Raw genomic sequence first — 21,644 nt, 5'->3', positions numbered from 1 at the left:
TTTCTTGTAACACTTGAGAAAAATCTCAAGCACATAATAAAATGCAGTGTACAAAACATTTAAAATATAATTTATTTGTATCTGCTTTCATGATCTCATACTGTAAATGTCTACCACTATTTTCACAATTTATGTGGAAAGCATGATTTATCTATGTTAATTTCAAGTTGGCATTTAGCCATTTGAATGCTTACCTTCACACATGGTAAACTATAAGAATGTGTGAAGTTTCATAAAAGGTCAATAGCACAGAAAGAATGGAAGAACCAGAACAGTATGAATGATTTCGAAAAACTGGAGGAATATTAACTAAAGTTGCTGTGCACTTTCACAGCAGGCAATATCATGGTTTTGCCAGTAATCTGTGCTTTAGATTGCAATAAATTGTTCCTGTTTTTCTTTCCATTGTAGAAGACACTAACTTGGCTTCGTGAAACCAGGCATGCATGTCATCTCCCACCTCATTTTCTTTTGAGTGTAGGAAGGGAAATATAATACAAACTGTTCTGGTGCACAATAATCTATTTTACAGTTGCATGCAAGAAAACCATACCAGAAAAGCTGGCAACATAGTGTTCAGATCTCTTCACATCATTTCTGTTCTTTATGCCATTCTTTTCTTTACTGTCATTATCATGCATTCAAAGGGAAATCTATGTATGCAGGAATACAGTAGAAATATTTAGTAATATGATCTTACAGACATGAGATTAACAATCATTACCTTGAAAGAAACAGTAGGCTTTTTGCAGACAGATATGATGCCAGTAAACACAGGACACATTTGGCCCAAAACATAGGACAATTATTTAAGAAGTGGTTTTCTAAATGGGAAGTGAACAGTTCCAACTTGGTTTCTGTTTTTTTATGTCCTTTATTGACACCTTGACATGAGGTTACAAAGGATTTCTGTCTGCAGTTCTCAAATCTATATTTGCAATCTGACCTCTTGCTATTTTTAACTGCCTTTTGGATATATTCACTTAGACGTTGTACAGGCACCACAGACTCGGTGCACCCAAACTGAATTCCTTATCTTTTCCCCAACGCTGGTTCTCCTTCTGGAGAAGTTCCAGACGTTAACATTTATCCAGTTCCCTAAGCTAGATGTCGCTGATGTTTTAAAACTCTCCCTCTGGTGCTGTCCACATCCAATCAATTGGATGCTGTTGATTCCACCCATAATTTGTTTCTGGAATCTATTTCCGCCTCTTCATTCTCAAAGCCATTAATTTAGTTCAGTCCCTCTTCTGTACTTTTACAATGGCCTCCTAATGATCTCTTAATAGGTCCCTCTGCTTCCAATCCCTCCCATATCCAATCTGTCCTTTATGTGCTAAGCAGAGTTTTCTTTTGAAAAAACAAATCTGGATCAAATTTCGTTTTTCCTTAAAACCCCAAAAGACTACTAGGAGTCTAAGGGATCAAGTGTAAACTCTTCAGAATGCCATACAAGGCTCACAGTCTGCCCCTAATAGATCCTTCCAGCCTTACTGCTGGGACACCTCATACACTCTGTGCTTCTGCCTGTTAAGTCAAACTATGAGCTAGTTCTAGAGGTTCTTAACCAAGAGTATACAATGTAATCACCTAAGGAGTTTTTTAAAAATAAAATACAAGTGCCCTTTCTCTATCTCTGAAAGACAAATTCGGAATCCGGAGGAATGGATTGCAGTAACTGTATTTTAACCAGGTCATCAGGTGATGGGGGAATATACATGCCTGGTTTAGGCATTTGTGTATGCTGTTCCTTCTGTCTAGAATGGCTTCTTTTCTCCATCCACTCTCCTCAATTCTCTACCTAGCTATCTCCTACTCATTTTTCAAGGTTTAGCTCAATATCACCTCCTCTATGAAGCCTTCCAGGATCTACAGAGATAAAATGAATTGCTCTCTGGTGCCTGTTGCTATAGTAATAGACTGCTATTATCATCATTTATTACTGTGAATGCTCCTTGTTTTTTGTGGCATTCTCCTGTGGGAAAGCAAAGTCCTTGCATTTCTTTGTATTCCAAGCACTTAGCCCAGTACAAGAAATATGTGAGAAAAAAAAAAGACAACGAAGAAGAAGGGAGGAGAAAGTAAGGGAAACAGGGAAAGATGGTGTGGCCTAGGCTGGATCTGGGTCCAAAGTGAAAGTATGAAAAACAGTCTTCTTTTTTTTAGCAAAAAATCCCATTATAGTCTACATTTGGACCCTTGTGGTGAGCCTCATCATATAACATACTGAATGTTAACGAGTCTTAAAATACTGATGTGGCCCACGATAAAAAGGAGGATGGGAGTTTTGCTTGTTTACGATGTTGAGTTTCTGCCTCCCCTAGAAACTTCTGGCAGTCCCTGATAACAGTACTGCAAGGGGTGCCTGTTATTCCCTTACTCTGTTCACGTTCTTTTAAGTACTGCTATAATAAAATCATGGAAGTTTTTTACCACAGGGTGATAGAGCCCCAGCTAAGCAAGCTGAAGGGTGGTGATTTTACACAACTGCCTTTCTTAGAGGTCCTAGCAACTTCCTTTTCCTCGGTGTGAGCTGATGGCAAAGTCACTTCCTATTTGGTCTCAACTGCCAGTTTTTTTCTGGTTTTAACTGCCACCTTTGACTAGAACTGCTTTCTTGAGAAGCCTACAAATTAAAGAACAAGTGGTCAATTCAATACATTTAAGAAAGTTAACTCAGAGGGGAAAATATCACTCAGATGTGTTGTTTAGCCTCATAACACATGAAAGGCTTTCCTGTGACTAAAAACTACACCCTGGAGAATACAAGAGAACTTACCTGACCTCATTACAAAGGGCCCAGGCTTCCAAAGAATCTCTCCCAAGAAACTCTACAGTCTCTTCAGGTACCCATATGGCAAAAATAAACTACCATTATAGAATGGCTAGTACAGTGGTTCTCTCAGCATTGACGAGACTGTGAGTGAGCCCATGCATGCTTCTGAGGGCCTTCACCTTAGGTCCAAGACATCTAAAGGTTAACAGTCTGATTCCGTAAGTGAGAGTTTAAGCAGAGGAGCAAAACTGGAATAAGGAAGGGAGCTCTTCTGTCTTTTGACTCCTACCTCTGCATGTAAATAAAAGTGTCCAGGCCCACTTGCGCCTCTTAGGTCTGTAACCAATTGGTAAAGGCCAAAAGTTATGAGCTCGATTCTTTTGGTACCTAAATGCAAACATTTCAAAGCAAGTAAGCATACATGTAAAGAAATGTTATAAGCAGGAAACTGCTTAAACAGCACCTGCTCCCACCCACCTCCTCTGTTTTTCTATTCCTCTCAGCAGCATCAGGAAGTAAAGCTAGAGAGAATATTCAGCAGGGATGTCTTGGATAGTATAGTTTCCATTATATATAATACTATGAGAGTGTATTCTGCAAGCTACAAAAAGTACAAGGTTATTCAGGAAATTTTGGTAATCACACAGGTTGAGTGTTTAAGGTTTAATGTTCCTTGACTAAGGTCTGATTCAATAGGTTTCTCCTTGGGATGCTATGCTGGAACAACAGCGATACATACAGCATCTGCAAGAAGTATCATAACATGGGTTCCAACTTGATGCCCAGTGAAAGTAAAGAGGAAATTTGAGGTATCATCTATGCTTTTATTAAAATAAAAAATGGCCTTCGAATGTTATACTTCCAAATATAAGTAGACTCAGCAGCCTGAATCAGAATACTCCCATCACTGAATGGTGAGCTTCTAGAATTATCCAGATAATTTTCTTTAATTTCAAATATTCAGGAAAGTATATCAATTTTCCATTATAGTCCATACATGTATACATTTTATCCATTTCAGCATAGTCACTAGGTTCAAAATGTGTAAGTCCAAAATGTGAAATCTTACCTTTAAGTTTTGTAAATTAGAGTAAGAGGTCAAATTTGTCATGATGAGTTAACATATCTGAAGGCTAGGTAATGCCTGGTATATTAGAATATGCTCAGTGATTAACTTTTTAAAAAATCATTAATTTTTTACTTAAAGTTATTTTCTGTTCAACATTATTTTTCATTGAGTTGTATTCACTTTTGGGGGGCAGATGATCTGTGGTTCAGTACAAGGGTAAAATAAGAATACTGCTTTGCTTCCATAGCCCACTTGATGTGACCCAGTATCTTATGAGTCTTTTCTTTCTTTGGTCCTGGCCACAACTCTGAGCTAAAGTCTTCAGAGAACAGTGATTCCCAAGTCTGTTTCTTGGTTAGTAGCTCCTAATACAAAAAGTGTGGAGCATGGTTTCTCAAACCTTATCACCATTGACATTGTGGACTGGATAGTTCTTTGCTGTGGGGACTGTCCTGGGCATTGTAAGGTGTTTAGCAGCATCCCTGGCCTCTACTCACTAGATGCCAGTAGCACCTTCCTTCCTATCTGTGAAACCCAAAAATGTTCTCCAGGAGGCAAAACTGTTCCTGGTTGAAAAACATGCCCTTGTCCCGTTGTTGCTTGTATTAAAGTTTGGTATTTCCATCTACCTACTACTACTTTTCCATCTACTTCAGCTAAGAACCAGTCAATTCAGGAAATATTTGTAAACACGAGTAAAGTTAAATATTTAATACAGGTTGAGCATCCCTAATCTGAAAATGTGAAATCCAAAATGCTCCAAAATCTGAAACTTTTTGAGTGCTGACTTGATGCCACAAGTAGAAAATTCCACACCTGACACCTTTGCTTTCTGGTGGTTCAATGTATACCAACTTTGTTTCACGAATTAAAAGTATTCCATAAAACTATCTTTGGGCTATGTATATAAGGTATAGCTGAAGCATAAATGAATTTCATGTTCAGGCTTGGGTCCCATACCCCAAGATATTATATATATAAAATTATTCTAAACTCCAAAAAAAAAAAAAAGATCCAAACATCTGAAGCACTCCTGGTCCTAAGCGTTTTGGATGAGGGATGCTCAACCTGAATAGAGGGTATGACAAACGTCAGGAAATTGAAACCAGGTGCCAAATTTAAATTATCAAGTTTTAGGGTCTCAAGAACACTGTCTAACTTGAAATTCATTAATCTTACCTAATATGTGTATAATCTTACCCAAAACTTTACCCAATCTGTGTATAATCTTGCTTTATTGATATGGTTATTAAGTATTCACAGCCATTCAGGTCACATCAATCAAGCAGGTGCCAAATACTGAGGTGCTATGTTACACTCTATGTGTGACCAAAAAGCATAAGATGTATCTCTCCTCAAGAAACATTTTCCAGCTGGGCGTGGTGGCTCACACCTGCACAATCCCAGCACTTTGGGAGGCTGAGGCGGGTGGATCATGAGGTCAGGAGTTTGAGACCAGCCTGGCCAACATAGTGAAAACCCATCTCTACTAAAAATACAAAAATTAGCTGGACTTGGTGGCGCATGCTTACAGTCCCAGCTATTCGGGAGGCTGAGGCAGGAGAATCGCTTGAACCTGGGAGGTGGAGGTTGTAGTGAGCCGAGTTGTGCCACTGCACTGCAGCGTGGGCGACAGAACAAGACTCTGTCTCAAAAAAAGAAAAAAAAAAGAAAGAAAAGAAACTTTTTTTAATTAAACTATACGAATACACTGTAATGGATTGTCAGATTCTGGGCTGACTTTTCTTTTGGAGACGGAGTCTCACTCTGTGGCCCAGGCTGGAGTACAGTTGTGTGATCTCAGCTCACTGCAACTTCTGCCTCCCAAGTTGAAGCAATTCTCCTGTCTCAGCCTCCAGAGTAGCTGGGACTACAGGCGCACACCACCATGTCCAGCTAATTTTTGTATTTTTAGTAGAGATGGGGTTTTGTCATGTTGGCTAGGCTGGTCTCGAACTCCTGACCTCAGGTGATCCACCCACCTCGGCCTCCCAAAGTGCTGGGAAAACAGACATCAGCCACCAGGCCCAGCCTGGACTGACGTTTTAAAGTAAAATATTCAAGTTTCCTTTGTGTGTGTGTGTGTAACAAAAGCATACTTCAATTTATTGTCATTTTATTGAAATTAAGAATTTGAGAAATAATGCAGTTCAAAGTGGAAAAAAGTTCCTAATGCTCATAAAATTGGAATTGTTTTCAAATTTTGACACCTTCACAAGGTTTTATTTATAGACACATACACAGGAAAAATCATTTAAAATCCCACAAAGAATCCCATTTAAAAAGTCAACTGATCTCTATCAATTATAACAACAACTGATACTTTATTTAATAGCAGTAAACCTAAATAAAGGCTAAAAAACCTCACTAAGATCTCAAAAGCAATGTCTTTCAGGAAATGTCTTCGTAGTCCAGGTCTCAGCACTAAGCTTTCATTCTTCCACATAGTTACGTAACTGTGGCCCAGAATGATGTCAGAGAAAGTCATTTCTCTGATATGCTTAATTTACTTATCTATCAAAATTATACAACTTGCTCATAAGTAGTTGTGAAATTAAAGTAGCCGGAAAGAATTTTGGAGACTAAATAATGAAAGATGTAACACACAATAAAGTGAACAATTTAAATATTCAGTAAGAGCAATGCCTAAGGGTTTAACCTGACATCGATAAAACATATAGTGTACATATTACGCACCTAGTAACCTCAGTGAAGAATTCAAAAGATGTTCATTCATTCATTCAAGAATTATTTATTGAGGGCCTACTATTTGCGATGCACCTAGTGTCTGGGGATACAGCAATGGACAAAACGTATAAAAAGCTTGGCCTCAGAGTCCTGCCATTCTACCTGAATAATTCTCATGTAAGAGAAGCTGGATTTCTGGCTTCAAGGACCTAATATGAGCAGAAAAAGCAAATGAAATATATGAAATATGAAGAAAGGACTACAGCGTGAGCGCTGCTCACATTGGAGGAATTTGAGGGAGGGCTTGGAGCAACTAGGAAGGGTCAATGGAGGTGAGACTTGAGACAGGTTTTAAATGATGAAGCTTGATTCAGATCCGTGCAACTTAAAAGTGTGATCTAGGCATCATCACCATGTGAGAGCTTGTTAGCATTGCAGAATCTTGGGCCCACTCTAGACTTGCAAGATCAAAATCTGTGCTTTTGAGGGATCAAAAGAACCCTCGGATTTCTAGGGACATTAAAAGTTTAGGTGGCGCTGCAGGTTTCTGGTCAAGCTGGCAATGCTGTGAGCTGGGTTGGTGGGAAATCAAGACTAGATTGGAGCCTACCGTTAGGTTAGAAATAGTGAAGGGCTGGACTGGGGGAACTAGGAGTGAGGAAAATGCAGTTGTACCTTTTATCATCATTAAAAACAAAGAGAAACCACAGAGAAAGTAGTAAGTTTATCACCAGGCAGAGGCACCTGCGTCTGAATTCCCAGCTGTACCACTTCTTGTGTGACATTTGGGTCAAATTATTTAACCTGGTTGAGCCTTTTTCTTCATCTGTAAAGTAGGGGGAAATCAATAAGACCCCAGAAGGCCCTTGTAAAGGTTCAGTAAGGTATTAATAACACACAGAAAGCACTTAGCAGTATCTGGCACAAAGAAAATGACATTCATTAATGATAATGATATTGATAAGAATCATATATTATTCTCTGAAAAAGATTTAAAAGGAAGAAGAGAAACTACTGTTTACCACTAGAGGCCCCCCACCGTGTGGTGGTTAGAGACCCAAACAAACTTCAAAGTAAGGAACTTCATCATTTTAAACCGGCCTTCCACTATTACGTTTTTAAAAAGTAATTAACCCCTTATGTGTTCCCAAAGGTGCCTTCATAATGCAATTCCTGTTGCTATTATTACCAGTGTTACAGTCGCTGTTAGAGTACTCTCAAAAGAGCCTGTCTCCCTCCCGGAGTGGAACTTAAAATGCGGCGGAGGCAGGGAGTTACCAAAACCGCTGCTGTGTATGCTGAATTCAATAACCTGTACTGCTGACGATCCAATCTCATTTCTCAAGCCTCTACTATCCTCGTTAATTTTTCTGCTGATATATCATCTATTTTCCAGTTTCCCTCTGCCTTTACACGTGCAGAACTTGTGGTAGAGAGAAGCCCCAGTTTGGCCGTCCTGCAAGTGATAGCCAAAGAGGCAGGGGGGACCTTAGGTTAGAAGTCATCTGAACCATGTCTGGGGTCGGGGAACTCTGAAAGCATGAGTGTGGCTACCGGTCTGCCCAGAGGAGCAGCCCCCAGCTGAGGAGACCAGATGGCGGGAAAAAGCAGGGGGCCGCCGACTCCGCGGCTATCTCTGATCCCGCCCTCGGCCAGGCCGGGGAGCCAAGAAAGACTTCCAACATTCCCAAGTTTCACCTCAAGTGGTCTCCGAGAGTACTCGTGCCCCAGCCTCGCACGCCTGCCTGCAACGTGGTCGCATCTAGGACGCCCTCATACCCTCAGGGTTTCCCAAACTCTTCCATTCTCTTCCCAGGCCCAGCCGTGTTCCAGGTCTCCCGGTCGCCGGGTTCTCCTCACCCCATGCCGGGAGAGTCTCCAGCTTCTCAGACTCCAGCAACCCCAGCCAAACCCCTTCGCTGCCTGGAGCCTTGGCTCCCGCGACACCGCCCGGCTGCGGGGCGGGGGCAGGGCCAACGGCGGAACCGCCCCCAGCCGCCTCCCGGGCCAGGCGAGCAGGCGGGTGGCTGGGACGCCTCCACCTCCTCTTCCTAAAGCGGCGAGGCGCAGAGGAGCGGCATCACTCGAGCCCAGGTCCCAGCCACCACCACTCACAGCGCTCGGCGTTCAGGAAGAGGAGCAACAGCGGAGGCGGCTGCTTCAGTGGCGGGCGGGCGCCAGAAAGGTAGACTGAGTCCCAGGGAGTCGCGCCGCGAACAGCCCACCTCCCAGCTCGGGCTACGCGCCGCCAGCCCACTAACCCCACTTCTGTGTGTCCTTCCAGGCCCCTATCGACAAGCCTGGGAGGGCCGCCGAACTACCCCTGGAGGAGGAGCCAGTCCGAACTCAAGGCGCCACCGCCGCAGAAGCGGAGCGAGGCTACAGTCGCCTCCATGGCCCACTCACCGGTGGCTGTCCAAGTGCCTGGGATGCAGGTGAGGAAGCGCAGGCCGCCCCCGCCGCCCACGTGACTGCTTGGGAGCCCGGGGCGCTCTCGGTGCTGGGCACCGACGACAAGGGACGGCCCCAGGGCTCCCCTGAGGGCTGGGCCGGTCACTCTGGCCAGGTGACCTGGGAGTAGGGCTTGAGGTGTTCCTGGTGTGTAGGCTAGGTGGTGCTCTTCGCTGGGAAGGCGAGGCGGGACTGGAGCGCGCAACTAGGTGGGGATTGAGGGCGGCTGTGGGGTATAAAAATAGGCCAGAGCTACAGACACCTGCGCCTGTGGAGCTTGGCACGGTTGGGGATTGGGGGGAAACTTAACCTGGGAGACATGAAAGTGCCTTGGAATTTGTGGGGTAAAACGCGAGTAGTGAGTGCCCTACAACCCCCACCCCAAACACGCACTCAAGCTGGGGCGGGGCAAGACCAGGGGTGTCGGCGGCGGCTTGAATTGGGTTCTTCCTGTGTGCGTAGGGCTGAGAGAGAGAGGTGACCTCTTTCTCCCTTTCGGTACTGCTGCTTAAGGGCAAAGTTGTATCTGGCTCCCCGATCTGTTCCCAGCCCATAGTGTGGAGCGAGAAATGTTGGTCCTGTTCAGAGCGCTGAGGTGATGAGTTCCCAGCCCCGCTCCGTGCCTTTCCCACAAGATGACTTACATGTGGTTAAAGTAAGCTTTTTGTCCTGGACAAGGGACTACTGCATGGGACCCAACTTCTTACTCAAAGTCTACCCAGCCCAGCCCCCTCCCATTATATTTTCATTTTATTAAAGGTAAGCTATGTTGGAAAACTTTTCATGCTGTTATGTTTTTAAATCGGTGCACTTTAGGCTATCTGCTAAATGTTATCCAAATCTACCAACTTTTAAAAGTATTCACTTTTTTTTCCTTTGCTAGATAGCCCAAACAACCCATTTATGAATAGTTTAGAGGCTAAAAACACTAAAACCTCAGTCCCTCATGATTTAAAAATGTGAAAACAAACTTTTTTCAAGTTCAGAAATAAAATGTTTAGAGTAGCAAATAGCTGATGTTTCCTGTAGACTTGGGCCTCAATTTACTTATTAGCAGTGTTCTCATTTTATGCATGCCCACAAAAGTGATTTTAAAATTATTTCCCAGGAAGGGATCATTTGTGCACCTAGAACTCCTGGTGTGTCCTAAACATCAGACATTTCGGCTGCATTTAGGGCAAGTCTGGGTTGAGTCTCAGGAAGTTACTGTATATAAAATAGAGAGAAAGGGAAATAGGAAATAGTAGGGCTTAAAAAAAAAGATTAATCCATTCAAGCCTTGCAAAATGCCTCAAACTTTCTTCCTCTCAGGCGGCCTCCCCTCTCTTTCCCCCCTCTTTTCCCCACACACCCTGCCCCACACCCCATTCATTCAGTTCTGCCTTTGATTGTATCAAGGAAATTCATAGTTCGCAATACTAAGTACAGTTTTGCTGTTTGATCTGGGAAAAAGTGACATTTTCCCACCGTGCTCTTCTTTCCATTCTATGGAGAGTGGAACGATGCACACGTGAAGTTTGTCTCTGAGGGTCTCCATGCTTCTCGCTCCATTGTGTGCGTGAGCCTGCGTGTGTGCGTCAGCAGAGTGAGTGCCTCCCGTTCTCAAGTTTGTGATTCTGGGGAACTCTGTGTGCTGAGGAGAAAATAGTTTCCGATCTTTATTTGTCTTGACCTTATTGAATTTATATGGTTTAGGAACTGCTTGCTGTTCAGTATTTCTGAGTGCTGCTCCCTGCTTTGTTTAATGATCTGAGTTGCCTATCTCTTGAATATTTACATCTTAATTAACGTGGATTCGAATGTGAATCACATACTTTAAATTACAAACTCTGCCTTTCACTGTATGCCCTCTGAGTTCTGATTACTTTGTCCTGACTAATTTGAGTAGGGCAAATATCTCAATGTTAGCGAAGAAGAGCAGAATTATTATTATTATTATTATTATTATTATTTTTGGTCATTCTCTTCATCTTAATGAAATGGTAAATTCTTATTTCCATTTTCTTTCTAAATATACTTCGTAAGCACTTTGTGCAACACATAGTTTTTTCCATAGTTGGAATTGTACAATACCCTAATAATAAATTTGAGAGCACGCAGTGTGACTCTTGAACCTAGACTATTTCTGTTATTGTTATGTAGCAAAATATTGCGGATGAGATGCAGAAATCCACTGCGAGCTTGTAAAATGCTCCTAGAGTTTTATGAAAGCGTTAGGAGCAACTTTCAGACTTTTAGAAAACTTGAGTTAGCCATGTGTTCTTGAAATTACTGTATGTTGTTTCCACAAATCAGGGTGAGGTGGTCGGCCAGCCTATAACTTTTTAACAGTTTGTTTTAGAGAATTATGAGATTGATGGGAAAAAATGATTTTTCCAGAAATAAAAACAAAATTACTTTATCCACAATTTTTTTCTCCCTCTGAGGAGAGACGTGAAGTAGAAGACCAGCTACCTGTTCTATCACTTAAGACTTCCAGCATTCCTGACTTTCAAACAAAGAAATTTCTGTTGCCACTAGTTTAAAATAGAAAAGAAACTTGGAGTGAAGAAAGAAAACCCAGGATTTGGTCCAGTTCAAACTCTTCCTTATGAATTAGTTATTCAAACTCATATTGTTGATATTTCTTAATATTGTGGTAATGAACATTTTTGCCATATTACACCAAATGTTGAGGGTATGAAGTTTTTTGTACTTATTTTGTGCTTGCTTCTTTAGTGTGTAACTAAAGGAATTTTCCATACCAGTAGCTGAACCCTTGAAAATATTTAAAGTACAACTTCAAAAAAATAAACCAATAAACCTTTTTCTTTCCACTTAAATATGTACTCTTTAATGATTTGAAACCTGTTTTCTTTGAAGTTTTCAGTTATAAATTGTACTTAGTTTTAAGATATTTCCCCTTAGAACCTACAATAGTATTTTTGAGGACAAATTTTCATTTAGAATATTGTTAATGAATCTTTCATAAGATGTAGGTGGAAGAATAAAGTTAAATGTTGAGTTAGAGTATTAAATGTTATGCTTTATGCTGTCTCTTGTTAAAGAAGTTTTAAAGCTTCTGCTAAAGAACTTTAAAATTAGCCTTCACATATCTTTAAATATGACCAAGGTGGTATAGTTTAAATATAGTTGTTATTTGAGATGAGAAGTAGAAATGGAGTTTAAGGATTAATGAACAGTATTGAAGAGTTTTATCTAAGTGGTGGAAAACATTGCCCAGCATTGGTGAATATAATCACTGGGTTCTGGGAAGCATACTGAAGTATATTACATGTTTTACACTTAAAGATCTTAAAATCTTGTTGAGTTGTTAAAGACAGCACATGAAATATCAAATAATGCAAAATCTGTGAACTCATTGTAAGTGTAATAGAAGTGTCTGACTGGAAGAATTGAAGGCTTCCAGAAAGTAAGCTGACCCCAAAGTCTTGTTAGGATGCACTCTGGGCAGGTCATTTCCAAGCGAGGAAAAATCCCAAGCAAAGGTAGACAGACTAGGATTTTTCGACTTTACGATGGTACTCACACAACCATTCTGTTTTTCACTTTCCATACAGTATTCAGTAAATTACATGAGATAGTCATCACTTTGTTATAAATAGGCTTTGTGTTAGATGATGTTGCTTAACTGTAGGCTACTGTAAATGTTGTGAACACATTTAAGGTAGGCTAAGCCATGATGTTCAGTAGGTTGGGTGTACTGTATTAAATGCCTTTTCGACTGACAATATTTTCAACTTATGATAGGTTTATTGGGACATAACCACATTTTAAGTCAAGGAGCTTATGTATACAATATAGATAAGGAAGGGTACACTGCATTTGTGAGCACGCGCGCGCGCACACACACACACACACAATCTTTGAGAACAGGATAAAGTCATTAGGGCTGTCATAGAGAATTCCGCTAGAAAAATAATACTAGATAACATCGGAAAAACTGGATTGAGTACAGATCATGGCTGTCCTTAAATGGCAGGGAAGGATTTTGGCCTTTGAACTAGCCATTAAACATTTCTGAGTAAGGGAAACTCAATGTACCAAATTATATATAGGAAGAGAAATCTCAAAATTGGATGAATGAATCCAACTGGAGGATTGAGAGATGAGGGGTAGTTTGATCCACAGAAGCTATTTCTTATTTTCTAATTTTTTTATTTTTGAGATAGGGTCTCACTCTGTCACCCAGGTTGTAGTGCAGTGGCGCGATTATGGCTGACTGCAGCCGCAACCTCCTGGGTTCAAGCAGTCCACCCATCTCAGCCTCCAGAGTAGCTGGAACTACAGGTGCACGCCACCATACTTGGGTAATTTTTATGTTTTTTTGTAGAGACAATATTTTACAGTTGCCTAGGCTGGTCTCCAACTCTTGGACTCAGCGATCCGTCCACATTGGCCTTGCAAAGTGCTGGGATGACAGGCGTGAGCTACTGCGCCTGGCTACAGAGGCTATTTCAATGGGACAATCATAGTTATACAGACACAATGGGCCTTCCACGGACAGGTTCCCTTCCATATATTTAGTACTATGAAGAAAAAAATTAATTACCAGGCTTAATAATTAGCTAGTTTCAGAAGGAAAAGTTAAAAGACTTTGTGGTGTTGAATATGGGGGAACTGGGAGAATTAGGATCCATCTAAAGAGATTGGAATGTAATGGGGAAGTGCCGGATCTGGTAGGAAGTTAAGGATTTCTGTTCTAGACTTGTGAATTTTGTGGTAACAATGGGATGACAACGTAAATATGTCCAACAAGTAGTTGAAGATGGAGCTTTGGTCATTCATTAGATATTTACTGAGCATCTACTCTATGCTAGGCACTTCACTTGAAAATGAAGGACTAGGGACACCAAGGAGGGAGACGTTCATAATGCCAGAGAGAATATGTGGAAGTGAGGGCCCTCATGAGACAGGACACATAGGTTATAAGAAGAGGAAGGGTGGCTTTAAGATGTATGGAAGGATGAGAAAATGTGCCAAGTTAGAGAGAGAGTTAACTGGGCGGGGTGGGGGAATTCTTTATTTAAAGTCATCTGGAAACCTACATTGGAGAAAAAATTCAGGTTTGTACCAGAGTCCAGTATATGGAGTTATTACCTCCCTTACACCTCCCTAAGAGGATAATCAGATTTGCAATTTGAGGTGGAAAGCATTGCTTTGCATTGATGAACCCAAATTATTGTCCTTGTTGTTGAGTATTGATGTAGAGATGTTGAATATGCTAATGCTAATGGCAGAAGACCAGCTAGAGCAAAATAATCAAAGACTGTTAGCTGAGAGAAGGCAGGAGTAGTTAGAACTTTTGACACCAGGGGAGTAGGGACTGTAGGGAGAATAAACAGGAATTGGGTATGGTAGGACATGTGCCTTCAACAGTAATGAGAGCTTAGAAATGGCACTTGAGTACAAAGGTCCATCTTCATGTAACTTCGCTTGCTTGAGTCACAGAAAATGAGAGAATATAATTTAGCTGGTACTTAGGAACCATTGAACATTGTCATACTGTATATTTTATTCTGCTTTTCATTTATTCAGTGACCTTGAGCAAATCATCTACAAAATGGGGAATAATAAAAGCTGCATTTCCTTTGCCTCAATGAGAGGTTATTATGATGAATTAACTATCATCTGTGGAGTTGGCGCTCCTTTGTAAAAGGTGTTATGATGTGTGTGGCAGTTCATCCTGCAAAACAATACTTGGCTAATCACATGAAAACACTGTCATTATCTCATCTCTCTCCTGCTTGATAACCCACATTTTTCTTTTGAAACCCAATCACCACCTCGCACCACCCCCAATGAGACCCAAAGCCCTACGCTCAGCTTTCCATGCTTTCTGTTATATGGCTCCTCTCTGTAGATCTAGACTTAGTTCCCACTACTTCCCAAGAAGAAATCCCTTTAATTCTACCATGCCAGTCACAGTTCAATAATCAATGATTGGCCAAATTCTACCTGATTTTCATGGTCCTCCATCTTACCTTCTTGGTGAACTTTGTCTGAATGTCCCAGGCTATAGAAATCTCTTCCATTTCCAAGCATCTAATATGTCTATTGTCAGTAGTAGACAGTTTAGTCCATGATGTCTATACTGCCTTAGATTTTCTCTAATTATATATACTTGTCTCCCAAACAAGGTTGCATATTTCTTGAAGACAGGGACCATGAATTTCTGTATTCTTTATGCCATTAGGTATGAATTATATGTGAAAGTCTTGGCTAATCACTATACTATAGAGTGGACTTTTCTAACTGTTTAAAATTCTGTTTCTTTAAAAATATTGTACAATGCTTGAATTCTGTAGAGCGTAAAGACTAATTTATGTGTGTACAATGTAGACTTTCTATACTTATTTAAATGATTTTCATGTATTATGTGTAATATGTCTAGCAACATATACTTGTAACTAATCATCTGTCTACACACACTGACGCTCTCATTCCCTTGCCTTCCACAGACTTTGAGAGAAAAATGAGCTTCATTGCTTTCTTAGTAACCATGGATAATTTCAGACAAATTTCTGTCTCTCCTCATCTCTTCTCCTTTTCTCCTTCCTTCTACTTGTGCTTTCCCATGGCTCTTCAGGGTCCTCTCACTGGTGATTTGGACGTATCTATTTCTTGTCTCTTCCCTCTGCCCTCCCACTCCCCAAAAAACAAACATATAAATAAAAAACTGTTTTACTTTCCTGTCTGAACTGTCACATTAGAAAGAATCTGATAATTTTACTCATACTGAGATGCTTTTGATCAATGGCTCAGTGCATTACCTGTCCATGGCTATTCACATTTTCCATTTCCTTAAGAAATGGAAATCCAATAGTAGAATTTCAGATATCTTGATAGCAGTTTTTAACTGAGTTCTGTGTTCTAAAAGAGTGGTGGTTTTACTGGTTTTATTTGTTGCTAGAAAAATGGTGTTAGGTGAACAAAAAGTAACAGTATTATTAGATATAACAAATTCCTTTCACTGCTTGCAATTAAGACTCAAAGAATTTCCACCACAGGTACATGTAAAACAATGTCTCTGAAGGAATGGCAGAATGTAACTCGTTTTTAAAAGAACAAAAATCAATAAAATACAGCGAACTAAAATTTTGACCCCTTCTTTTTTTCCTTTTATTTTAGTTGATATGTAATAGTTATACATATTTATGGGATACAGAGTAATATTTCCTTTTTTTTTTGGAGACAGGGTCTCACTCTGTCACTCAGGCTGGAGTGCGGTGGCACAGTCACAGCTCACTGCAGCCTCAACCTCCCAGGCTCAAGTGACCCTCCCACCTCAGCCTCCTGAGTAGCTGGGACTATGGGAGGTCACCACCATGCCTGACTAACTTTTGTATTTTTTTGTAAATATGGAGTTTCACCATGTTGCCCAGGTTGGTCTCAAACTCCTGGGGCCAAGTGATCCAGCCCACTTGGCCTCCCACAGTGCTGGATTACAGGCGTAAGCCATCGTACCCAACGGAGAGTAATATTTCAATACACATATATGATGTCTAATGATCAAATAAGGGTAATCAGCATATCCATCACCTCAAATATTTATAATTTTTTGTGCTGCGAACATTCCAAATCTTCCCTTCTAGCTTTCTGAAAATACACAATAAATTATGATTAACTGTATTCACCCTACAGTACTGCAGAACAGAATTTACTCCTATCAAGCTGTAATTTTGTGTCAGTTTACCAATCTTTCTACATCTTCTCCTCCTGCTTCCCTTCTCAGGCTCTAATACTCACAATTCTAGTATCTATTTTCACATATGAGTGAGAACATGAGGTATTTATCTTTCTGTACCTGGCTTAACTTAATGTCCTCCAGTTCTGTTCATGTTGCTGTGAATAACAGGATCTCATCCTCTTTTTACAGCTGAATAGTACTCCCTTGTGTATACATACCACATTTTCTCTATCTGTTCTTGACCCTATCTTCTGTGCATTTCTCACTTGGTCATCTGCCATTTTAGACTAAAGTGTTAGATGGCAAGAACTACATCTTTGAATTAATGTTTGTAGAAATAAAATATTTATTGAGGATATTAACTAATTTCTCTCAACACTCCTATGACATAGAGTGATTCTGTAGGAAAATGCCTTCAAATTTGGATTTAAAAATAAAACTAAGGGCACATTGATGTCCAACTCTACCCATGATCCTCTTTGTTGTCCCTCCCCAAAACCACATATGACAGGCAAATAACCTGACATGAACATTCAAAGAAACCAGAAAACCTATATATGGAACACACCCCATCCTCCATTCCTGCCCGCCTCTCCCTACCACCCATCACTAGTGTATACCTTACTGGGGATAGAGCTACAGGACGCATCTGAGAACTCCCCTTCAGGCTTTTCTGGACTTGTTCCAGCCTTTCTCTGACAGCAGCCTGCTGGCCTTTCCTTTCCTCCATTTATCATAGCATCACGGGTTAGAATGATTTGTGTCTTAAAATATCAGATTAACCACTGGTATGTCATAGCTTTGGATAGTCTGTCAAAATTAGAACAAAACTGTGGTTCATACTTCCTGGGCCTCAGAGTAAACAAAACTGTAGACAGCTTAGATGAAAGAGTTGAAAATAGTCTAATTATCTTTTTCATGTTAACTTTCTCTCTCTTTTTTTTTTTTTTTTGGTCAAGCATCTTAAAAAAATATGCCACTGAGGAAGTCAAAGGCATTGTGTTTTTGCATTTTTTCTCATTAAAAATGTTTACAGAAAAAGTTTTCAACATTTATTTTTGATCCTTGTAACAGAGGTTGTGTATTGTTAGCAGTGTTTTAAAATTTTCCCTCTCCCCCTTATACCTCTTAAAAAAAAATGGGGAAAAGAAATCTGTAGAAGTACAAGCCTATTAACTTAAAATACAAATGACTGAACCGTGTTGAGTTCAAATCAACCATCAATTTTTTTTCCAATTTGTTTATTACAGAACAATAAGGTGTCTAGCCAAAGAATTAACAGTTGCTTTGAATTATAGAAAAAGCTTCCCGATATCAACCTAACGAAGTTTTACTGAATTCAAAATATGTACCACACTACATGTGTTAGGAAATGTCTAAGCATGCTAGTGAATTACTCTACCAGGTTTCAATAGTGCCTGGTAACACGATCCTAGGAGTGGATTTTTGGCAGGTGGAGGAAATACTTCAAGAAAATCTAGAAGCATCCAGATTTTTCTTTGAAAATGCATTTTTGAGTTGCTCTGTTAGTCTCTTTTTAACCCTGCTTCCCACCCCCAGCTTTCCACTAAACCATTGGCTTTGAGACATATCACTTTACAGTATGTTATATTAAGCTAGGCTTGACTGCTTGATGCACTATAGTATAAATAACAAGGCAGTGGGTGGTGGGGGAGAGATGGGCAATATAGATAATCAGGTGGAGCATAAGTTGTTGTTAATGCAAGACAGTTTGGGGGAGCTGAGCCAATAGAAACCATAAAGTCAGAATTTATTCCCAAAGCCTCTGCCTCATCGTTATTGCTGCCCACTAGAGCTGGGAAAGTTTCTAAACTCCCTGATCTCAATTTCCTGCTGCCTGCCTTAACTTTAAGCAGAAGCACGAAAGAAACCAATCAGCAAAGCATGCACACATGCTAGTAAGTATGATGACAGAAAATAGAACTTTGACCTATTGTGGTTAAAGAGACTAAAGTCAATGTATCTGACAGCCTCAGGAAAGAAGCGTTTTTCAAATGTATGCTTTTTAAGTGCTACTGACCCCAAGGGAAGAACACTTAGCAAACTCATTAATTAGGGTCCTGTTTGTGTCTCTAGTTTTAATTCAAATCCTTTGTTTGAACTTAGCAGTGAACCTTCTTATGTGCTTGTCAGTAAATGGTAATATATTGGGTTTTCCCAGCTTGGACAGTGGTGACCCAGGTTTAATGTTTTTACACACTGAATTTACGTGGTTTAAGCCAGAAAATTATTAGCAGCAAAGTTTGGGAGGACTACTTTGGGTAGTACAGAGTGCTTGCTGCCTATCTTTGAAATACAAAAAACCATTAGAGAGTCCTTGAGGTCAAGAAATTTATACTCTAACCAGAGTGACTAGACACCTACACATTTAGAAATCTAACAAAACAGAGCAATAGTAATGAATCCCAAATAAGACAGAATCTGATGTAGAAGTGTCCATCCCAAGGAAGACTGGCGTAAGAAAGGAAACTATCATTTATAGAATACCTTTCTGCTAGGCATTCCTGTTTTGGTACTCCACTACATTACTTCTCAGCAGGATAGCCTTCAACAGATCTTTAAAAGAGAGTAGAAGGTAAACAGGAGAAAAGACACAAGGGGGCACACACAGGCTCCTTGTATAAGAGAGAATTGAGGTAGGTACCTATCGGTATAAATGGTTAGAGCTAGATCGTAAAAGGCCTCGATTGAGACATTTATTCTTTACTCAGTCCATAACAAAGAGGTTTTTCGCTCCCCCCAGAGATAGTGGAATGATGGAATAACCTTGTTTATTTGTTTTGGAACAGTACATTCCGCTGTTGGAAACCTAACAGGATAGGTTGGAGATAAGGGAAGGCTGGAGGCTTAATTGATAAGGGTTTAATCTAGAAGAGTGATGGTTAAACTGGAGCATGCATGAGAAGCACCTAGAGGGCTTGCAAAAACACCGACTACTACACTCCAGCCCCAGAGTTTCTGATTGAATAGATCTGGGGTGAAGTCTGTGAATTTGCATTTCTCATGAGTTCTCAGCTGCTCTGCTGGTTCTGGGGAGTACTTTAAGCACCACTCAAGGATGACTTCAACAGACATTGGCGACCCCTTAAATAAGAGAAGAGAAAAAACATGATGAGAGAGTACAGTTAGAGATAAGGCTGAGTTTGGAAGAAAATGGGTACATTTTGGGGAATGTTGAATTTGAAGTGCTGGTCACACATTCAAGCAGAGGCAATCAGTAACACATTCGTTGAAGAGAGGAGATGGAGATTGGTGACTCTTCTTTTTAAAAAAAATTATACTTTAAGTTCTGGGGTACATGTGCAGAATGTGCAGGTTTGTTAATAGGTATTCAAGTGCCATGGAGGTTTGCTGCATCCATCTCCCCACCATCTATATTAGATATTTATTCTAATGCTATCCCTCCCCAATCCCCCACCCCCTGCTGTCCCTCCCCTAGCCCCCCATCCCCTGATAGGCCTCAGTGGGTGATGTTCCCCTCCCTGTGTCCATGTGTTCTCATTGTTCAACATCTACTTATGAGTGAGAACATGCGGTGTTTGGTTTTCTGTTCCTGTCCCAGTTTGCTGAGAATGATGGTTTCCAGCTTCATCCATGTCCCTGCAAAGGACATGAACTCATCCTTTTTTTTTTTTTTTTTTTTTTGAGACGGAGTTTCGCTCTTGATACCCAGGCTGGAGCGCAATGGCGCGATCTCGGCTCACCGCAATCTCCGCCTCCTGGGTTCAGGCAATTCTCCTGCCTCAGCCTCCTGAGTAGCTGGGATTACAGGCACGCGCCACCGTGCCCAGCTAATTTTTTGTATTAGTAGAGACGGGGTTTCACCATGTTGACCAGGATGGTCTCGATCTCTTGACCTCGTGATCCACCCGCCTCGGGAACTCATCCTTTTTTTATGCCTTCATAGAATTCCATGGTGTATATGTACCACATTTTCTTTATCCAGTCTATCATTGATGGGCATTTGAGTTGGTTCCAAGTCTTTGCTATTGTAAACAGTGCTGCAATAAACATGTGTGCATGTGTCTTTATAATAAAATGATTTATAATCCTTTGGGTATATACCCAGTAATGGGATTTCTGGGTCAAATGGTATTGGCAAATCTTATGTGAAGAGAGTAGATGAAATTGTGAGAGATGAAAACAACAAGATTTCCAGTTATCTTTCCAAGAAGCTGAACTCAATTTTGTGTTAAGTTCTACAGCTTCCAAAATCTCATGGTCACCCATGACTTATGTTTTCCTTGATCCAGTTAGGTTTGCGACTTAGCAAACACCCGTCCTCATCATTATGTAGTTATCACTGGCCCATGTGTGCTGTTAGGTAACCTACTCCAGTTTCTATTTATTGATTTCATTTTATTGTTATATAATTTTATAATAATTTATTGTTTATTTTATTTATTTATTTATTTATTTGGTCTGGATAAGCCCCTTAGATGACAAATTCTTACAAATAAAACATTTCTGTGGAATTACGTTACCATGCTCAGCATGGTTAAGTGTTTACTGTAGTAAACAGCTATTAATGCTTTTATCTTCAAATGCAGACCCTTATTAAGAATATGAGATCTGTTTATGCTTATAGTTGCTAAAATGCAACTTGGCTAAAGTGATATAAATAGCAGTATATTAAATGCCATTGAGTAACAATATTTCCCCCACAGGTAGAGATTTTTAGACCTATTATTACCCCCCAAAAAGAAAACACAAACAAACCAGACTTAATAGCTTTGACTGCACACACACACACACACACACACACACACACACACCCTCATTCACAATCCTGACATTTCAAAGCCAATTTGCGTTTACATATGTAAATTCCTGGAAGAGAGAGGAAGTTACTTCTGAATCATTAAAGAAATATCAAACCACTTCCTAAATGGTCTTTCTGCTCTCTGAAATATTCTCTATACCTGTCAGATTCATATATTATCGTTTGC

General features: G+C 40.4%; 1 protein-coding gene across 1 annotated transcript in view; it reads left to right on the top strand.

Moving 5' to 3' along the window:
• Window positions 1–8,594: 8,594 nt before the first annotated feature.
• Window positions 8,595–21,644, top strand: part of STK26 (serine/threonine kinase 26) — a 54,619-nt gene continuing 41,569 nt past the window's right edge. Inside the window, exons 1-2 of the mRNA XM_012458765.3 lie at window positions 8,595–8,718; window positions 8,818–8,968. Of these exons, the coding sequence (XP_012314188.2) occupies window positions 8,927–8,968 (42 nt within the window). The 5' untranslated portion in view covers window positions 8,595–8,718; window positions 8,818–8,926. The remainder of the gene's footprint in view (window positions 8,719–8,817; window positions 8,969–21,644) is intronic.

The sequence above is a fragment of the Aotus nancymaae genome, unplaced genomic scaffold (genome assembly GCF_030222135.1).
Source record: "Aotus nancymaae isolate 86718 unplaced genomic scaffold, 86718_ANA_hifiasm-v0.15.2.pri h1tg000004l, whole genome shotgun sequence".
In the NCBI taxonomy this organism is placed as follows: Eukaryota; Metazoa; Chordata; class Mammalia; order Primates; family Aotidae; genus Aotus; species Aotus nancymaae.
This window is presented reverse-complemented; position numbering and strand designations above follow the sequence as displayed.